Source organism: Amblyraja radiata, chromosome 9 (assembly GCF_010909765.2).
Source record: "Amblyraja radiata isolate CabotCenter1 chromosome 9, sAmbRad1.1.pri, whole genome shotgun sequence".
Lineage (NCBI taxonomy): Eukaryota > Metazoa > Chordata > Chondrichthyes > Rajiformes > Rajidae > Amblyraja > Amblyraja radiata.
In genome coordinates, this window is record NC_045964.1 from 51,101,686 (window position 1) to 51,122,622 (window position 20,937).

The window sequence follows — 20,937 nt, forward strand, 5'->3', positions numbered from 1 at the left end:
GAGAAGATAATGTTGTAATTTAATGTTTTCTTTATCGGCTTTTAAAATACATATTTCCTTTGTTTTAATGACTTCCTTCCTCACATCATACCTCCACCCACATTCCGTTCAATATGCCAATAATGACCAAGTTATAGTTGCTTAGGACCCTGCCTCTTTCTCAGTTTAATAATAATCTGCTCTTTGCTCAACTAGTTCATTTATATGAACACTAGATTACACCCCATCACTGGCTGTTGGATTACTCTTACTTTATAGACCTCAATCCCCAAATAAATTTTCCTTGCTTCCATTCCCCTCGCTTTCAACCTTTCTAAAATTTTAATCTTGCATTTGTTCTGGAAAGCTTTCACTTTTTTCCTCTTTGTACTAAATTCAGTATTTTTCTCTTGGAAGAGAACTTGAAGCCGGTGACATATTTCCACATGTATGCTGTCCTTTTCTTCATTGTTAGTATATTCTATATGTTTAGAAAATACTGTTGACGTTTTCTGATGGCTTACAGGCATCATTGGTGTGTAATGGTGCACACTGTGGATAGGGTGACATTCAAGAGAGTTGGTTGGTCATGACTGGTGACTGTCTTGGGTGTTGTTTGAGCTGCACTCATCCAAGAAAGTGAAAAATATTCCAATATTCTCTCTTGATGTATACCTTGTAAAATGGTGGAAAGGCTTTAGGATGTCAAGAAACCAATCGCTCGCAACAAAATACGACCTGTCAACCTAGTTGTAATATTTACTTTCTTGTCATCCGTAACTTGCGTGATAGTGAATATGGAGCATTTGGTAATAGTAATGCCACTGAATGCTGAGGGCAAATGGTTATATTCTCTCTTGTTGGATCTGATTATTATTTGCACCTAATGGTTCATGCCCTGGTATTGCCTCGATCATGCTGAATGCAGGCACATATTGTTTTATTTTCAGATAAATTGTAAGAGAAATCGAATCTTGTAATCATCAGTAATAGTTCCTGCTTTTCTCATGATGCAAGGATGTCATTGAAGAAACAAATGCTAATTGTAGTCTTATTGATGCTACCCTGGAGAGCTCCTGAAGCAATGACCTGCGGTTGGGTGATTGACTTTCATCCCAATCATTTCCCATACGTAAGAATGCTTTCTCCTTGACATCACAATCAGTTAAAAGCAACCTTAATGTTGGGAGCAGTGATTTTTGGAATTCGCCTCCTCTTTATTCCATATTTATACCAACACTTGGGTTAAAGTTCAGAGCTAAGTGGTTTTGGAGAAACCCAAAATAGGCATAATTGAAAGGCTTAATAGTGAGTATGAACCATTTGATAAAGCCTTTGACAATGCCTTCTGTCATTTTAATGACTGAGTGTTAGATGGATGGTAATTAGATTAGATTTGTCATTTTTTTCTGAGAGCATGTGGGCAATTGTCCACCATGTTTGGCAGTTGCCATTGCTGTTGCTGCAGTTGAACAATGTGACTAAAGATCTGACTGATTCTGGACTGCAGACCTTCAACTGGGATGACTTGACCCTTTGTTTTTTTAATATCATATGAAGTAAATCAGATTGGCTGTAGAATGGCTTCTGTGATGTTAGGTTCTTGGGTGAAAGCCAAGGTGGATTGTTTACTTGCTACTTCTGGCAAAATATGTTGGTGCTGTATCTTTTCTGTTATTAGAAATGTTGTATCCTTTTAGCCTTTGATCACATAAAAATAAATCTCAAAGCATATAAGGATAGGCCTAGATAAAGTGCATGTGGAGAGGATGTTTCCAATAGTGTGTGTCTAGGAGGGCACAGCCTCAGAATAAAAGGACATACCTTTAGAATGGCGATGAGGTGGAGTTTCTTTCGTGAATCTGTGGTATTCATTGCCACAGATGGCAGTAGACGCCAAATCATTGGGTATTTTTAAAAGCGTAAATTGATAGGTTCTTGAATAGTAAAGGCATCAAAGAAGGCAGGAGAATGGGATTAAGAGGGAAAAATAGATCAGCTATGATAGAATGGCGCAGCAGACCTGTTGGGCCAAATGGCCTAATTTGGCTCCTATGTCTTTATGGTCTAAATAATTGAATTGTATTGTCCTGTAGACATTTTCACTCATTGTGCATTTGTTATTTGTGTGAGGGCATAAGTACTTTTTGTCTCATCAGTTCATTCACAGCCAACTGGGCAAGTATATTGGAAACAAAACATAAAGTGCTGGAGGAACTCGGTGATCAGGCACCATCTGTGGAGGAAATGGACAGATGACATTTTGGGTCCAGACCTTTTTTGGACTAAACGTGTGGGGGTGGAGTGAAAAGCCCCTCTACAGATGCTGCCTGATCTAAGTTCCTCAACCACTTTTTTTGATGCAAGATTCCAGCATATACAGCTTCTTATGTCTCTAGGGAAATTTGAAGTCTATATTTGCATAAAACATTCAATCTCAAAGCTTGGACGGAGACTGAGTGCATCTCTGCTGCACCCGCTGAGTTTCTCCAGCATTTTTGTGTACCTTCCTTTCTTTAAATGCTATTCACCAATACGGCAATGATTTGCATCATCTCACTTTATGCACTGTCTGCAACTCAAGTTTCAATTTGAGTTGCTTGTCATGTGCACAACTATGGTGAGGTACAGGTACTATGAAAAAATCAAATGGATTCCACAGTTGTTAATTGTTGTAAATTATAAGCTTTTATTATTTCTATAGTGCAACCAGTAGAAGCAAAACCCGGTGGTGATACAAGATCCTTTATCTTGAAGAAGCCAGTATTGGGTGGAGTGGAATCCCAGCTCCAGGGAAAAGCTACAGTTTATGTGGAAAGTGTGCCAGCTGAACAAGAACGTATGGTGCAGACCAAGTGAGTAGCTCCTTCATATATTGCAAGATTTAATGGCTACTCTGCGATATTGCATTTTAATTATATTTAATTTCAGTATATTCCATCAGTTAGTTAGGTTTTTGTGTGTTATACGACATAATTGTTTATCAGTAGAACCCCATCAAGATTAAATCTGTGCATTTCCTACTTGACTTTGCATTTGAAATTAAAAACTCTTCTAGATCCTTCCTAATTTTGTGTGCTGAATCGGCCATCAAGCTTGTGGTCTGAATCAAGACCTTAAAAGACATGCTCCTCATTCAATATGGGAACACTTAGAATCTGGTAAACTGATCGCTGGGCACTCCAAATTAAAGTCCTTTGATAAGGGGATACAGGCAAACTGATAATCTTGTCTGAAAGCTAATGCAACATGCAAACTTTACCAGAATTTCAAATGGACAATAGACACTAGGTGCAGGAGGAGGCCATTCGGCCCCTCGAGCCAGCACCGCCATTCAATGTGATCATGGCTGATCATCCCCAATCAGTACCCCGTTCTTGCCTTCTCCCCATATCCCCTAACTCCGCTATCTTCAAGAGCCCTATCCAGCTCCCTCTTGAAAGCATCCAGAGAACCAGCCTCCACCGCCCTCTGAGGCAGATAATTCCACAGACTCACAACTCTCTGTGAGAAAAAGTGTTACCTCGTCTCCGTTCTAAATGGCTTACCCCTTATTCTTAAACTGTGGCCCCTGGTTCTGGACTCCCCCAACATCGGGAACATGTTTCCTGCCTCCAGTGTGTCCAAACCATTAACAATCTTATATGTTTCAATAAGATTCCCTCTCATCCTTCTAAACTCCAGAGTGTACAAGCCCAACCGCTTCATTCTCTCAGCATATGAGAGAGAATAAGCATGAGACGGCAATAAGCATAAGAATCATAGATGTGGTACATTCCTTCAGAGCAATGTCATAAAATAAATTAAAATGAAATTGCTTTTAGGTCAAATATTTAAATGCTCCAAATGTTAAAAAAGCATATTTTGTTTCATTTTTTTCTCTTCTCCCAACCCCCTACCTGTGAAATGTTCTAGCTTACATTTTTCCAAATGAACCTTATCTGTCCCTCTTTCTTCCTCTTTACCGGCAGCCAATTCTTTGCTTTTCTTGAAATGCTTGACTTGTTTTTTTTTCCTCAGAGTAATATATTCAAACTTGTTTGTATCTTTGGGGCATAGAAGGAGACCATTTCAATTATGTCTGTATCCTTGCCAAATTAAAACTTATTGCACTTCCCAATCTCTCAACTGAACATTCTGTCAATTGTATCAGGAAAGAGACCCTAGCAATAATCTTTGGGGCATATATTTTGACTTTTGTGCTCTGCTTTGTTTCAGCTGGCCATCTGCTTATGTGGCCATATCTAATATAATTGGCTGTCCTTTAACCTTTGCAGTAAGTCTATTATGTAGAACCTTCTCAAGTACATTTCAGAATTCTCACATGCCATTGATTTTGGCATTCTAGCACAACTCAATTCCATCCTTTTCCCTTGTATTCAATCCACTATCTTAAGCTTCCACTCCTTTCATCAGTAGCACACTCACATGCAGTGTGACATTTACAAGAAAACCAGCAGCAACTCACCAAAGCTGCTTTGAAATTATCCCTGAAATCTTAACCTTTATTGCTTAACGTCCAAAAGCAACCAGCACAGCGCCCTCCATAATGTTTGGGACAAAGACACATCATTTATTTATTTTTTACCTCTGTACTCCACAATTTGAGATTTGTAATATAAAAAAATCACGTGGTTAAAGTGCACATTGTCAGATTTTAATAAAGGCTATTTTTATACATTTTGGTTCCACCATATAGAAATTACAGCTGTGTTTATATATAGTTCTCCCATTTCAGGGCACCATAATGTTTGGGACACATGGCTTCACAGGTTTGTAATTGCTCAGGTGTGTTTAATTGCCTCCTTAATGCAGGTAAAAGAGAGCTCACAGCACCTAGTCTTTCCTCCAGTCTTTCCATCACCGTTGGAAACTTTTATTGCTGTTTATCAACATGAGGGCCAAAGCTGTGCCAATGGAAGTCAAAGAAGCCATTATGAGACTGAGAAACAAGAATAAAACTGTTAGAGACATCAGCCAAACCTTAGGCTTACCAAAATCAACTGTTTGGAACATCATTAAGAAGAAAGAGAGCACTGGTGAGCTTACTAATTGCAAACGGACTTGCAGGCCAAGGAAGACCTCCACAGCTGATGACAGTAGAATTCTCTCCATAAGTCCGCAGAAGACTTCATGAACAGAAATTCTTGAGTGGCCAAGTCAATTACCCGATCTGAACCCAATTGAGCATGCCCTTTATATGCTGAAGAGAAAATTGAAGGGGACTAACCCTCAAAACAAGCATAAGCTAAAGATGACTGCAATCCAGGCCTGGCAGAGCATCATCAGAGAAGACACCCAGGTGATGTCCAAGAATCGTAGACTTCAAACAGTCATTGCTTGCAAAGGATATGCAAGAAAATACTAAACATTACTACTTTCATTTATATGACACTGCTGTGTCCCAAACATTATGGTGCCCTGAAATGGGGGGATTATGTATAAACACTGCTGTAATTTCTACTTGGTGAAACCAAAATGTATAAAAATGGCCTTTATTAAAATATGACAATGTGCACTTTAACCACATGATTTTTTTCTATTACAAATCTCAAATTGCGGAGTATAGAGGCAAATAAATAAATGATGGGCCTTTGTCCCAAACATTATGGAAGGCACTGTACATGGGGACTCTACCGCTTGCAAATTCCTACTTAAGATGCACTAAGCTTACCTGGATGTATTATCTGTAGTTGCTGATCAAGAACTCTAGTAGCTATTAAAATATCCTAACAGTAATTTTTAGGTCAGTATGGCAGTTTCTCTGCAGTTGGATTCCTCAAATATGTTATTGTTCTATCTATATTTGGTTATATTTATCCTGTTTTAATCTCTAATTAAAGGCTTAATGTTATTAATCACCGTTTTTATATTTTCTTGATAGAGATCAAATTGACTCCGAGGAAGCAAGTCCTAAATTTATTGTGACACTGGATGGCATTCCAAGTCCTCCCGGATCTATTTCAGAGCATGATGAGGAGACTGAGCCAGTGGAGCAAGAGGGTCCTTTACAAGAGCCTGGAAGGAAATATAAATTATCATTACAGTCTGTTGCTCAGACATTGATTGAATCTGATGGTAATTGGTTAATTTGGTGTTTTTAGAGTTAATAATTACACATGAAAGCTTCCAGACAGGAAATGTTTATTCAGTTCAATTAGCACATTTTGTTAATTACTTATTTAATTTTCTTCCCTTACATCCTAGTGGGGGAAGTGTTGGGGGAAAATAAACATGGATGTGGGTTTCAGCAGAAGTGGTCAAAGTAAACAATGTTCTGAAGGGAATGGAAAGGTGATATGTACGCACAAATGATCTTTCAGAATGTCAGATATTCTGGAACAGATTAAAAGGTAGCAGATATAATACCATGCAAGAGAAGATGAATTACAGACCCTCTTGATCCCACTTGTTGATCAAATACTAGAATCCATTATCCATTGGGAAGTCAAACACGACATTTGGAAAATCATAATATGTTTAAGCATAAAGGTTTTTTTGGTGGAACCAGCAGGACAGTTAAAGGAAAATGTAATGTGAAAGGATTTTCAAAAAGCATCTTGCAAAGTACCCTAATGTTACTAAATAAAATAAAGACATATGGATTTGGGGGAAAGAGCAGATTGATAGGAATAAATGGATTGTTTTCAGGGTCTTAGTGAGACACCACTAAGATGCATATTAGATCCTTGGGCATGTATGGTTATTGAGTAATTAATCCAAGTTTTATTGACCAAAAACCACATGGGAAATTGCTATTTCATAATGCAAATTGATATAGATTGGTTAAATGAGCACGCAAGAAAGTGACAGGTGAAGTATATTGCAGTAAAGTGTGTGATTACTCGCTTGATGAGAATGGAGAGAAACTGGTATGCTAATATTGAAAATTTTGATGTGCAATTTCTCATGAAAGGTGACAAGCAATTACAGACCAAATAGTACTTTGTGACAAGTTGAATTGGAATATAATGATGTGTCTTTTTTGCATTTGTACTGGGGCTTTGCTGATAACACACGTGTTCATATTGCAGCCTTGTATGCAACCTGAAAGTTTTACCTGCAGTTTTGGTCCATTCCTAAGAAAGAGCATACATTACTTGGAGTTAGTGTGTCCATACTCACTTGATTGATTTCCTGAAATCACAAGGGTGTTCCTTGAGAAGCAAATGAATAGAATTTGTATTTCCTCGTAAAAATATGGAAGTATAGGAGATGATATTTTTGTCCATCTGAGAGACTCACAGGTTTAATGCTGATAACCCATTTATTTTGGAGAGTCTGGAACTAGATGGTATAATGAATTAAATCTGATTTTTTATTACTCTGAATACTGTAAATATTTGGAATTGTATCAGTGGGCTGTGAATGTTCAGTTATTGATTATATCAAGTAAATTTAAGGCATATTGGTAAACAAATGAAGGGACTTTGGCAAGAAAGTGAGTCAGGTAGATGGTTATGAATGATATCACTGAATGGGGTAGCAGTCTTTGATTCTGATACATGAACATAAGAAGGAAGGAGTGGGCCAAATTTCTTAAGTTGTTGTACCAACATCCTATCTGTGGGTAAATAGGATTCTGGTTTAGTTCTGAGTCAATGGCAACAGACTCAAATAGAAGCGGCAAAGCTAAGGGGCTTGTGCCAGATGTGAAGGTGATGCATTCTATCTTCCCAATATTTAGTTGGAGACTTAACTGAGGCTACATTTTGAAAAAGTAGACTAACTGGGTAAAGATAATGGAGAAACATTAGAGAGATGGAATCTGCTAATACATTAGAAGAGCGTGACCACATAGAACTGCCATGAGATGTAATCGGCAGGTGAGGGCGATAGAGGAAGACATTGCTGGAGATGTTCTGGCCCATTAGAGAAGTAATAGTGCAATCAAGGTAAGGTATCCCACTTCTGATAATGGAAATCAATCATTCTAGGAGAGTGGTGTGGTTATCCATTTCAAATGCTGCAGAAAGGACGAGGAAGTGTATTTCAGCCCTGTGGTCTGATCAAAATTGAGCAGGAGTAAATTAAACAAGGAGTTTTGACAAAATTGGGTATGAATGCCAGAGATGATTTATTCAAACACCTTCTGAAGGAAGAGGTTATGGAGAGGGAATGATCATATGTAAAATAGCAATGGTAGAGTTTGTAGGATCTTATGGGGATGTGGGTGTGGTTGTTCAGAATGAGATCTCTTACAGTAGGTTGAGTTTTAAGAGAGCATGAAAGACAAGGTAGCAGTGAATGCGAGTTGCAGATTGAGGGCTAAAATGGCTAGGATTTAGGGTTATGTTTGCCACTTACTGGTTATGGAAAAGTAGCTTATTTGTTACTCTTGGCGACAAAAGAGGCTTATGAGATCCTGGCATTTGTTGGAATGGGCAAAGAGCCAAAGTTTATTTTTGCTCTTGTGGCTTTGTTTGTGGTTTAGGCAAAATAGTATAAGATCATATGTGTGTTGTAGTCTAGTCACAACTGGTGTTTGTTGGCTGCACTGGTTCCATGTAAAAGCCCTGTCCCACGGTACGAGTTCATTCCAAGAGCTCTCCTGAATTTTTTTAAATTCAAACTCGTGGTAAGCACGGAGAATGAACATAGCGGGTACGTCGGAGTTCGGGGACGTCTCTTAGTGGCTCGTTATGCTAACGGCAGGCACTCGGGAAGACTCGCTAACGGCAGGTAAGCACGGGAAGACTCGTGAAGATTTTTCAACATGTTGAAAAATGTCCACGAGAGCCCCGAGTACCGATGAGTGGCCATTACCGTAAATCTCCGAGTTCGAATCAGGGCAAACTCGGGAGAACTCTTGGAATGAACTCGAACCGTGGGAAAGGGCTTTAACAGTTACTCATTCTGAACTGACATACTGATTGGGACTAGTCGAAAGGTGGCAATCAAGACAAAAGGCAGTAAATACTTGTGTTAACTTTTTAAAATTGAATTCACTTTGGATCATTAAAATATATTTATGTTAAACCAATACCAATATTGTTTATTTGATGACCCTTTAATGTTTGGCTGAAGGGGCTGTCCCACGGGCGACCTAATTGGCGAGTTTAGAAGAGTTTGAAAAATTGACATGTTGAAGACCGCCTTCGACTATGTTGAAGACCAGCTTCGACTAGTTATGACTAACTTCTGGAAAATTGGACTAGTGGAGAGTGAAGACGACCTCCGACCTCCCTTCGACTATGATGAAGACTACGACTACCTTCAACTACCCTCGATTACCTACGACTACCATGCCGACCTACTACGACTAAACCTATGAGTAAAAAAAGTATCGATTTTTTCCATGGTGACCTTATTTTACTCGCGGGCATTTTTTTATATATTGAAAAACTGCCGCGAGTACGCAGAGACCACTCTCGAGCATGAAGGAGAGTTATGAAGACCTCCTACGACCTCGTGTCGACCATGCTGCGAGTATGAGTCGAGGGCAAACTCGCCAGAACTCGCTGATTAGGTTACCCAAGTGGGACAGGCCCTTCAGAAATTATTGAATGGAAATTGACAGAATTCTAACCTGTATAAAAGAACATATCTAGTGTTCGATCCTTTTTCTATTGAATATATCAAATTATCTTATTTTTCCAATATTAGAAGAAGAGATTGATAACAGCAGCTTTCAACCAAAACGACAGAAACTTCTAGAGCGATGCAAGTACTGGCCTGCCTGTAAAAATGGTGATGATTGTATGTACCATCATCCTGTAGCTTCATGCAAGTGAGTACCTTAAGGCCAAGGCATTTATCATTAATTCAAGTAAGTGTTGCACTTTGGGAGGTCGAATGCATGGGGAAAGTATACAGTTAATGGCAAGATTCTTAACAGATTAATATACAGGGACATCTTGGGGTCCAGGTCCATAGTTCCCTGAAAGTGGCATCACAAGCAGATGGAGTGGCAAGGAAAGATTATATTGCTTGCTTTCATTGGTTGGGGCATTGAGAATAAGAGTCAGGAAGTCAAGATGCAGCATTTGGAGTAGTTTAGTTTGTTATTATCATGTGTACCGAGGTACACAGATATAGGATACACATTTAGTGCAAGATATAACATTGAAGTCCGATTAAAGATAGTTCAAAGGTCTCCATTGAGATGGATCGGAGGTCAGGACGGCACCTTAGCTGATGAGTATCCAATACAATTGCTCGCTCCAATACAATAAAGATGTGGAGGCTTTGGAAAGGGTACAAAAGAGTTTAACAGAATGTTGCCTGGATTAGCAGGTAATAGCTGTAAGGAGAGGTTTGACAAACTTGGATTGTTTTCTCCAGAGCAGCAGAGGCTGAGGGCAGTATATAGATTTATGAGAGGCATTGATGGGATAGATGGTCGAAACCTTTTTCCCAAGGTGGAAATGACAACGACTAGTGGATATAACTTTAAGGTAGAAGAGGCAAAGTTTAAAGGAGATGTGTGGGGCAAATGTTTACACCAAGGGTGGTGGGGGCCTTAATCACGCTGCCAGGAGTGGTTGTGGAGGCACATACGATAGTGATGTTTAAGAGGCTTTTGGATAGGTACACCTGCTCTACCATTCAATAAAATCTTGTATCTTAATAACACTTCCCTGTCCTAACCTCATATTTTTTGATTCACTGAATAGTGACTGGGCCACCAGAGCCCTCTTGAATAGAGTATTCCAAAGGTTCACTACCCCTAAAATTGAATCTTACTTCTTAACTAAGTTCTTCGCCTGATTTTTCTAATACTTTTTAATTCTGACCTTAATATTTGTGCAACGGTTAAGAAAATACACTGTAAAATTAAAGAACATAGAACAGTCCAGCACATGACCAGGCCCTTCAGCCCACAATGTCTGTGCCAAACATGATGCCTAGCTAAACCTTTAACACTGGTGTGTTTTTGGAACCTGCAAGAGGCGGATCAGTCTTAAATGTAATGTTTCTCCATTGATGTTACCTGACCCTTTGGGTATTTCTAGCATATGTGTCCTAAATTCAAATTCCAAAAACCATGAGTTGATCCCCTTGCTTCATGTAGTAATTCTGATGTCTTATTCCCCAGAAGAAAACTTGTAACCCAACAAAGCTTTAAGTAAGCAAATCATATGAGCGGTGTTATTGCAAAGATCTGGCTTTTTTGATGACAGCCTTCTTGGTTTCAAATTAAATGGTCAGTTGGAAATATATAAGCAATGCAATTGTGCTTGTGTGAATATTGGCATTTTTGTTTATATTGTAAAATTCAATGAACTTGAACTTCCACACATTGCATAAAGTTTATTGTGATATGTCTTTATTATAGTGATATCTTTGCTCTTTCCTAGAACCTTTCCAAAGTGTAAATTTGGGGACAAATGCCTATTTATCCATCCAAACTGCAAATATGATTCCAAGTGTACTAGACCAGATTGTCCATACACACACGCAAGCAGACGGACTGCTGTGGTGCCAAAACAGCCAGGTTTGTATAGTACAATATTGATTCTTGAATGAAGAATTGAATCTCAATACTTGAGGTTGTTACCAAAAGGTAATTTTTCAGGGAGGTAGAATGTTGAAACCATTTTCGGTGCTGTAACTGCTGAAATCAAGAGATTCTCATCGAGAGTTGAAACTACCAGACTAGTACGCCAGAATCCTGAATATAAATACTTATAAGAGTTCAAATCAACATCACACAACTTAAATTTCATGAAAATCTAGAATTTGGTTTTATAAATCTGTTCTTAGTTATGATGATAATCATCAGCTTGTCATGAACACCCAGCTCGTTCATTAGATGAAATAAACACGAGCAGTTTAAATCTACATTGATTGGCATGCACCAAGATGCCATGTCCAATTTAAGCTGTATCATTTTAATTTTTACTAGAGCAAACTTGCTGCAACTTTAATACTTTCTGTAACAGTATTCCACCTCTGCATTGTGCTGATTTTGGCTAGATTTGTGCTGTTAATCAAAGAACGTCTGAAGAAGGGTTTCGGCCCGAAATGTTGCCTATTTCCTTCGCTCCATAGATGCTGCTGCACCCGCTGAGTTTCTCCAGCTTTTTTGTGTACCAACGTTTATAATTGGTTGTGGTCACCCAAATCAATCAAGACCTTTACAACTGGCAAAGTAGACATCCATTTGATCAATACAAACTGGGTTAATCTTCAGGACTGGAGATTTTTTTTAAAGCAATGCACATATCTATTCACCCATGTGTCCACAATCAGTCTTGGCTATGATGTCCCCCTTGATGAAATGTTGCTCCTTGTCTTGGTTGACACATGAAATACAACCATTAGATAAACTACTTGAATACTGCCATATGTAGAAGAGGAAAAAAATAGTTAAGACCAAAGTTGGACCCTTGAAGACTGAAAAAGGTTAATTTATTATGGGGAACAAGGAAATGGCAGATGAGTGGAACAGGTACTTTGGATCCATCTTCAGTAAGGAGGACACAAACAATCTTCCTGATGTACTAGTAGCCAGAGGATCTGGGATGACGGAGGAACTGAAGGAAATCCATATTAGGCAGGAAATGGTGTTGGGTAGACTGATGGTGTTGGGTAGACACATACAGAGCTGCCTAGTAGTACGGGTTTTACGTATTTTGTACGGAAATGTGATAAGAATATGGATGTACGATTTTGCTTTGTTAAATACAGATTTTTTTTAAATCAGCCCGACTTCCTGTTTCATCTTGCTGCTTATAAAATGCAAGGATATAAAAAAGTCATACTGTACCTCTAAAAATTATAGCAGATTAAATCTATTAGTATTTTAAATTGCAAGATCTGGATGATTATTTTTGTAGGCATTGATCTGCCTGTCCCGCACCAGGTTTAAACAGCGCTGTCAGTTTAGCGCAGTGGAATTTAAACAAAGAGCTGTCAACTACAGCTCTATGGGTTCTAAATATAGCGCTACAAGCTGGAGCGCTATGGGCTTTAAACCAAAGATACCAGAGTATCTTTGCTTTAAACATAGCGCTATGGGTCACAGACTGCTCGGGGAGGGAGGGAGGGAGGAAAAAAGGAAGGAGAGAGGGAGGGTGGGGGGGGGGGGGGGGAGAGAGGGAGGGGGGGAGAGAGAGAGAGGGAAAGAGGAAGGAGGGAGAGGGAGGCTTCTAAAATGGCTTTACATCATCATCGGGTGCTAAAAGCAAGAAGCAGCCATTCAAACAGCAGTATACAAAGAGATGGCAATGAATGCACTGTCAAGTAAGGTGCGCAGAAGACATGTCAATTGGTAGCAAAGTTATGCATTCTTGTACTCTTACATGGGTATGACCGCACATAAAAAATAACATTTCTTTCAGCAAAATGGCACCGTGTAAAAATACTGATTTTCAGGTACTAGAATACTGAAATGCTCTGACAAAACTTGATAGCTCTGCACATAGGAGATTGGGCAAAAGTAGGGCACATGATATTGGGGTGGATAATCATAATCATAAATAAAATTTATTATTATTATTATAGATAGATTCTGTTTGGAATGTAGTTTTGTCTTGGTTATACTGTGTTTCTTTAAACAACTCCCTTTTCCTCTCTGTCCCATAAAACCTGAAAGACTAGCATCTGCATGATCTTCTACTTTTTTTGTGGCTCCCAATAAATAAAGGTAAAATGTATAAGGCATATGCTATTCTTCCTTACCACAGTATTCCACACTATAGAAAGAGAAAGTAACAAGTTTTGGCAACGTGAAAATTAAGGGCTACTGTAAAGATGATTGCAACGGATATCAAAAGATGGAAAATGCCTGATTTGTATCTTGGCCATTTTGTACCTCAAGATTGGAACGTAATGAGGCTATTCAGCACCTTGTGCCACTTTCTAAAATTAGTCCCTTGTGTGATTAAAACCTGATTGGCATATTAGAAGTAGGCTCTAATCTGAATTTGGCATCTCCTATAGACTACCAACCAGCCAGCTCTAGTGTTTGAGATGGTGGAGTATATTTATGATCACCTGCCCAAATCTACCAAAGGGACCATTTTTGGTCTGCAAGTGTAGTTGTGTGAGAAAATATGGTATAATTCAATCATGAGGTGCAAGTGTAATTCAAATCACCATATCTATTATTGTGTGTGCATAAGAATGAAAATATCTTCCACAGAATTTATAGGTATCCTGATAGAAACTGGGCTGCCACACCTCTTGCCACTTTGCCCCCTCAGTGGGCTGGGGTAGTGTGATGCTGCCACCTCTGGTTTACATAGGTTGTGTGTATTATAGTTTTAGGCAATGTGAATTTGTATAGGGAAAACTTGACAAAGTTTGAGTAACAGCAAAAAAATTGATATGTAGAGTAGTAGTGGGGAAAATCACTGACATTTAAATAAATAAATGTCCATTTATTATTAGCCAAGTATGTATACAAACAAGGAATTTGCCTTGGTCCTTTGTTCGCAAGTAACAACACGATATACAGTAGAGAATTAAAAATAAAACATTATAATTTGAACATGTGAAGGCTACAGACTTTTGGCTGTTGAGTAGGACTACTGCTCGTGGAAAAAAAGCTTTTTATGTCTGGCTTTGATGTTACTTGGATTTTACTTGGATGTTAACTCATTTTTGAAACGGGAACAGTTGATCTTAAATCTTACTTATTTTACAGCTCCTGTGATAAACGTAAGCAGTTCTCTCTGTCGATTTTTTCCAGATTGCAAAAAGGTGGAGTGCCCTTTTATCCATCCGAAGGTATGCAACGTTGTTTGAAATCTTCAGAATTTATTGTAACTGATGCATTTGTCCAAGTAATGACTTTCACCTTCATTTTTCCCAGCCTTGCCGCTTCAGTTCACACTGTAAGAGAGCTGACTGCACATTCTACCATCCTACAATTGCATTACCTCCACGCCATGCACTAAAATGGACCAGATCTCAACAAAACAGGTAATTGTTGATTGTATAGGTGACTAGACCAAGTGCAGACCCGTTGGGTCTGTTCCCCCAACGTGCGGTTGCGGGGAGGGGGGCTTTAGTCTACAGCGGCGGGGCCTGGAGACAGGTGGGCCTCGTTTGGTGGGAATGTGGGCATTGTGACGTCAGCAGCTCAAGCGGCGATTATATATTTTTTAGTGAGTTTTGTGATCAATATTTTTCAAAATCTGGGGAAATAATTGACCAAGGAGTGGATTTCTGAACTCATAAGATAAATCCCTACCGAAATTGTAAAAATCTCCGCGTTTTTGCGTTTGGTTTTCGAGGAGATTCGTTGCAAAGGCAAAATGCCGTACACCCACACACACAGAGTTTTAAAAGTATATAGATTGTATAGGTATTGCAAGATAATAACTTTAGTCAATTTTGAGATTAATTTGTAAATATTAAAGGTTAATTTTCCTCTGTCATCTGTGCTTAATCACAATTTAAATGTCAATTTTATAGGATTATTAATACTACTAATAAAATCTTAGACATCTTTACTTTCTTTTTCAGTGAATGATCAGTTTGGATCGTGCAGAATCTACTGTGGATAAAGGATTGCAACTGTTTAATGTAGCATTTTACAAATTTGTATTTTCCCTCTTCCAATTTTCTTTAACATTGAGTATCCAATATTTTTAAAGTAATTTTCTCCCCAACATGAACCAACTAATTTTTTTGGCATATAATTTGGATATTGACGTCATTTCTCAATATCTTACATCTTTTGTAAGGTGCATTGTGTGACTTGTATTTTGTGCTGTTAGAGACAGTATCTTGAATTCAATGGAAAATTTCAAAGAACATCATATTGATGTAAGACCACTTCTGTTGAGGATGGGTTTATAGTAAAAGAATTAAGTTTGTTTCATGAATCAGTTACTGGTTTTGTTCTTTTGCACTGGCTCTCCTTCAGATTATTTTCTCATGACCATATTGTTTGTAATCTAAGTGTTTTATATCCTTACCACAATTTTACATGCGTGTATATTCTGGAGAAACTCAGCGGGTGAGGCAGCATCTATGGAGCGAAGGAAATAGGCAACGTTTCGGGTCGAGACCCTTCTTCAGACTGCAGTCTGAAGAGAAGGGTCTCGTCCCGAAACGTTGAATATTTCCTTCGCTCCATAAATGCCGCCTCACCCGCTGAGTTTCTCCAGCATTTTTGTCTACCTTCGATTTTCCAGCAGCTGCAGTTCCTTCTTAAACTTGCATATATATTCTGCTGCTTTCTACTATTTACCCTCCTGTGAAAAAACAGCATTGCCCCAGGAGTTGTACTTTACATGGGGAAATTAAAACCAGGTGTGCAAAGCATACTCTCTCCTTTGCCCCATGAGAATTAGCTGTAGAACTTTTGGGAAACACTAAAACAAAGATCAGTTGAATAAAATGTAATGCTTGATATTTACTTTCATTGGATTTTCAATTCCTTTTCTAAAGATGTTCAATTTTGATGCTTCAAAAACAAACAGTAAATGTATTTGCAAAGTTTGTGGAGCAAGTTTGAGTTTTAAATGAAAATACATTTGAAGGCGTGGAAATATTGGTTGTTTTATTGTGAAGGAATACACAGTTTGTTTTTTGGCATAGTACAGGTACATGGAATCTTGATTTTTAGAATTAATTACTTTGTGGTTAGTAGTAGTGTAAATCATTCTCGAGGGATTGCATAGTTTATTTGAAAGTTCTCCCTATAAACTACAAAATTGGGATATATAATTTATTATTTGCATAAATCAGGTTGTCACCCAACAGTACATTGCTCAAAGATTAAATGTATCTTGTCAATGGCTCAGAGACACCCAACTACTGTGTTAAGTATTTTTGTGCATGTTACATTTCAGATTTACATTGTGTGAGCATAGCTTTTAGTTTTTCTAAGCATAATCCAGTATCAACTAACATACATCTCAAGGAATTAAGTTTTTCCATCTCTGTTATTCCAACACATCATTCTACAGTAATCCAAGATGAGGGTGAGTTTTTGTGTTAGTCTAATACCAGAATGTAATTAATCTCAATTAGTTTTTCAAAACAAAATCACACGCAGTTTATTTCGATTTTAAGTAACTGAATTTATCATTAGTGTTGAATAAGTAGAAGTGTTAAGGGCCTGTCCCACTTAGGCTATTTTTAGGCGACTTTCATAGGTCGCCTAAAAACTGGCAACTGGACCCCCCCCCCTTCAACATAAAATAGAAATAGAATCATTACTTTAACAACAACAAAAAAAGGTCAGCACCAGCGACAATTACGACAGCCGCTACGTCAGGAGAAGTCAAGCTATGCTCATTGGCGTCAAACCCACTGTCGCAGAAAATGTTTCAACATGTTGAAAATCCAGCGGTGAACAGAAAGACGCTACGACTCTTTGGAAACTACTCACGGCCATACAGGCGACAACCTAGTCGCCTGAAAATTGCCTAAATCGGACAGGCCCTTTATAACAATAAATGAGAAATATTGCTGTTTGCAGACTACATAGTACAAAGTATTCAAGTTATAATAATGCAGCTTAGTGCATTGGTAAGTTATGCATATGTCACGGTAAATCTTTTCAAAGCACCAGTATAAGTACAGGAGCGAAGGTGATTCCTTTCATTATAATTGCTAAAATTTGACAGACTTAAATCCTTTTGTACGGACTCCAATCATGATCAAATAAAATATTTTGAGTTTAAATTAATTACATGTATTTAATTTTGTTTAATATTTAATTTACGTTACATTTACAGACATCGTTTGACTTATGTAAATTAAACAAATTAGTATTTAGTGATTTGATTACATTGAAAAACAAATGTAAATTGTATATCAACCCAGGGTGTAAGTCAAAGTATTACACATTTACTATATATACTTCAAAAAGTAACATTTTATTTTTGTGTACATAAATGAAAAAAATGATAATATGCAGAATCACAAATTTGACACTTAAAGTCAAAAGATACAAGTTTAAAATTAAACTTATTACACTGAACCAGATGTAATTGTTCAAGTAGCCACAGTGATTGGTACAATAGTGCATTGTATGCTTTGGCATGCTTGCTTCAGCTTTTCAATTTAAATGGTTAGGTACATTCAAGATGAAGGCCATCAGATATTACATAGTTTTATTGAGAACACTCACCAGCATTTAAAAAAAAAGTAAAAGCAACTGTTTACTATAAATGTCCTAAGGCTGCTTACCAAATCAGCTACAGCACAAGATTGAAGATATTAAGTTTGTGTTACATTTAGCAGTGTACTTACAATATTTACTTTTTAGTATATTGATAGAACTCAATTAACCATTTTCATGGCATTGCCACATGATTGTTTAGAAATTCTGTCCTTAACAGGACCATAGATGTAAAATGGTCAAAGTAATTTGTAAGTCAACATTAAAGTTAGAACACAAGCTATGCCTAAAATTCAAGAATGTGATTTGAACACTGTTTCAACTGCATCAATTAATATACATATGGCTGTGCAGTAGAAAATCTGGTAAAATGCCTTAAAACAAAAATAGTTTAAGCATTTACCAAAATGCCTTCCCAATTTAGCTTGCAGATAGTGTTAGCTGCCTTGTTATTTTAAAATCTTGAGCTCTTTGTATTTTTTCTCATTAAACTGAGCTTCGCGACTCTGCTCGATTCAGGTTCTGCTTCATGGCCATTTGCTTTCTTTTGATTAATTGCTATTTTCATAAACACTTCCAGACAAACAAACTTGAATCAGAGGGGAGAGAAAAGAAAATGTTGTTTAATGAATTGTAAATTATAGGAGTGTAATTTTGCTGCTTAAACAAGTGGAAATTAAAGTTTTGTTTTGTTTATTGCCAATATGCTAAGAATAAAAGTCAACTCTGTAGTCATAAAATTTGACAATCATACCTACAATCTTGTCCTCCAGCACTGACAACGTATCTGTCTCCACTTGTGAACTTTATGTTGGTGATCTGGGTAGAGTGACCCAAATACTTTTTGTGTTTTGCCTGTGTGTAAAAATAAAAGCTGTGATAAATGTAATCATTAATATAAGAACAAGTCCGAAAGTCCCCAAAAGAAGCAAACAAGTTGAGTCAGATTATGTATTTTTGATGAAAAGGTTACGTTGTACATGTTGTACAAGCAGCTTGGGTGGTAAAGTTTGTGGGAAATTATGCAATTGGGGCTGTGGATATAGAAAATAGGTGCAGGAGGAGGCCATTCGGCCCTTCGAGCCAGCACCGCCATTCATTGTGATCATGGCTGATCGTCCCCAATCAATAACCCATGCCTGCCTTCTCCCCATATCCCTTGATACCACTAGCCCCTAGAGCTCTATCTAACTCTCTTAAATCCATCCAGTGATTTGGCCTCCACTCCCCTCTGTGGAGGCCAAAATGGAGTTGGTGACAAAATAAATTTACTACTACCCATTCCCCGACACAAACACACATTTAAAACAGTCTTTTATGAGGTCAATGTTTTAAATATGGTGCAGCAAATTTTGAATTTCTCGACTGGTGGTGTTTTAATGTTGAAGGGATACTTTTTGTAATAAAGTAAAAAAATTATTTTGCTTTAAACATTGGCAGGCAGTAGAATCTGTACGAGAGATTAGATAAACCAATTCAAGGCAGTTGTTGATTATAGACAATTGACATACAGTAGGGAATGAAAAGGATGGTGGTGAGGTAGGCTTAAGTACAGTATGTAGGCACAGATGGAAATGTAATCAGTAGCAGTTGCATGTACAGCATGAGAGCCAAGATTTGTTGAAGGATAATGATATAGGTGGAAAGAACAACCAGTGCTTTGGATATTTCCATGGCATTAAATAGGGAAACCATGCATGGAACTGCCCAAGATGGCTGTCAGAAAAGGCTTTTTAACTTGGTGAAATAGGTAGATTGTTTAATTAAAGTGAGCATGTGTGAGTGATTGGATCTTGGTAGGTTCAAATACAGTTATGGTGAGGATGAATATGCATTCAGGTTAGAAAAATTGAATTTGGAAATGGGCCTAGCTTCCGAGCAAAGAAAGTGAAATCTTAGAATGAGGTTGGGTTTGATGGCAAAATGAAAAGCATTAAAGAGAGCCAGTAGGTGGCTCATTTGTAGATCTGAGCTCCCTGAACTTGGAAGGGATGGGGAAAGAAAAGTTTGAAAAATTTTGTAGATAGGAGAATGAAAACACATGCAATTTGGAATAACCATAGCAGATGACCAACCAGAGTAAGAAAAAATAAACTTGCATTTATATAACAACTTTGATTCTCAATAAAGCAACTGTTACTTTAATTAATGTCACTACCATGAGTGTACTAATAATGTCACTACCACAGCAAGTGTTTACACTGAACAAAATCTTTTTTTTTTTTTAAACTTGTGTTGATTTGAGAGATTAATTATTCCTGATGCCTTAGCCAAAACTTTACGGGAAACATTCTAAAATGTAAACAATTATCAAATGAAGGATCTGTGGTGCAATTCTGCCATATGAGCAAGTAGGAAGAAACTTACAAATTTCTCTGTGCAGGGAAAGTCAAAGAGTTTCACCATGCCAAAGTCATCTCCTGTTACAATGTTGAGTCCGGAGTGAGACACACAGGCACAATTCACATCAGCTTTATCAAGATTTCGAGACCAAATTCCAATGACTTCATCACCTAGAATACTGCAACAATGAAAGCTTGTAATCACAATCACACTTTATTAGCCAAGTATGTTTTGCAACATACGAGGAATTTGATCTGCCATACAGTCATACTAATAAAAAGCAACAGAACACACAAAATACATTTAACATAAACATCCTCCACATTCCTCACTGTGATCGAAGGTAAAAAAAAGTTCAATCTCTTCCTTTCATTGTTCTCCCTGTTGGGGGCCTCGAGCTTGACGGGACGATCTTGACGGCGGCAGTCGGGCCCTCCGCGCCGGGGCGGTCAAGCTCCTGCACTTCTTTTTTTTAATTTCTGACTAGACCTTTCCTCCTGTTTCGTGCAATATCCACTCCAAAGAAGCCCTGATTCCCAATAAAATTACAATTTGTGCCTATAATTCATTTTTTATTTCAATTTTCT

The 20,937-nt window shown here is 37.9% G+C and overlaps 2 protein-coding genes across 8 annotated transcripts in view; one reads left to right on the forward strand and one right to left on the reverse strand.

The window, feature by feature from the left end:
• zc3h14 (zinc finger CCCH-type containing 14) overlaps positions 1–15,758 on the forward strand; it is a 41,867-nt gene extending 26,109 nt beyond the window's left edge. For 2 of the 3 annotated variants that reach the window (XM_033027382.1, XM_033027381.1), the window contains exons 10-16: positions 2,684–2,834; positions 5,864–6,057; positions 9,586–9,709; positions 11,280–11,416; positions 14,573–14,655; positions 14,741–14,850; positions 15,397–15,758. In XM_033027382.1, the coding sequence (XP_032883273.1) occupies positions 2,684–2,834; positions 5,864–6,057; positions 9,586–9,709; positions 11,280–11,416; positions 14,573–14,655; positions 14,741–14,850; positions 15,397–15,403 (806 nt within the window). In that variant the 3' untranslated portion in view covers positions 15,404–15,758. The remainder of the gene's footprint in view (positions 1–2,683; positions 2,835–5,863; positions 6,058–9,585; positions 9,710–11,279; positions 11,417–14,572; positions 14,656–14,740; positions 14,851–15,396) is intronic. The other variant, XM_033027383.1, reaches the window with a different exon arrangement.
• Positions 15,759–17,251: 1,493 nt separating this feature from the next.
• eml5 (EMAP like 5) overlaps positions 17,252–20,937 on the reverse strand; it is a 138,443-nt gene continuing 134,757 nt past the window's right edge. For all 5 annotated transcript variants that reach the window (XM_033027389.1, XM_033027388.1, XM_033027385.1 and 2 more), the window contains 3 exons: positions 20,375–20,528; positions 18,762–18,862; positions 17,252–18,596 (listed from right to left, as the gene is read on the reverse strand). In XM_033027389.1, the coding sequence (XP_032883280.1) occupies positions 18,572–18,596; positions 18,762–18,862; positions 20,375–20,528 (280 nt within the window). In that variant the 3' untranslated portion in view covers positions 17,252–18,571. The remainder of the gene's footprint in view (positions 18,597–18,761; positions 18,863–20,374; positions 20,529–20,937) is intronic.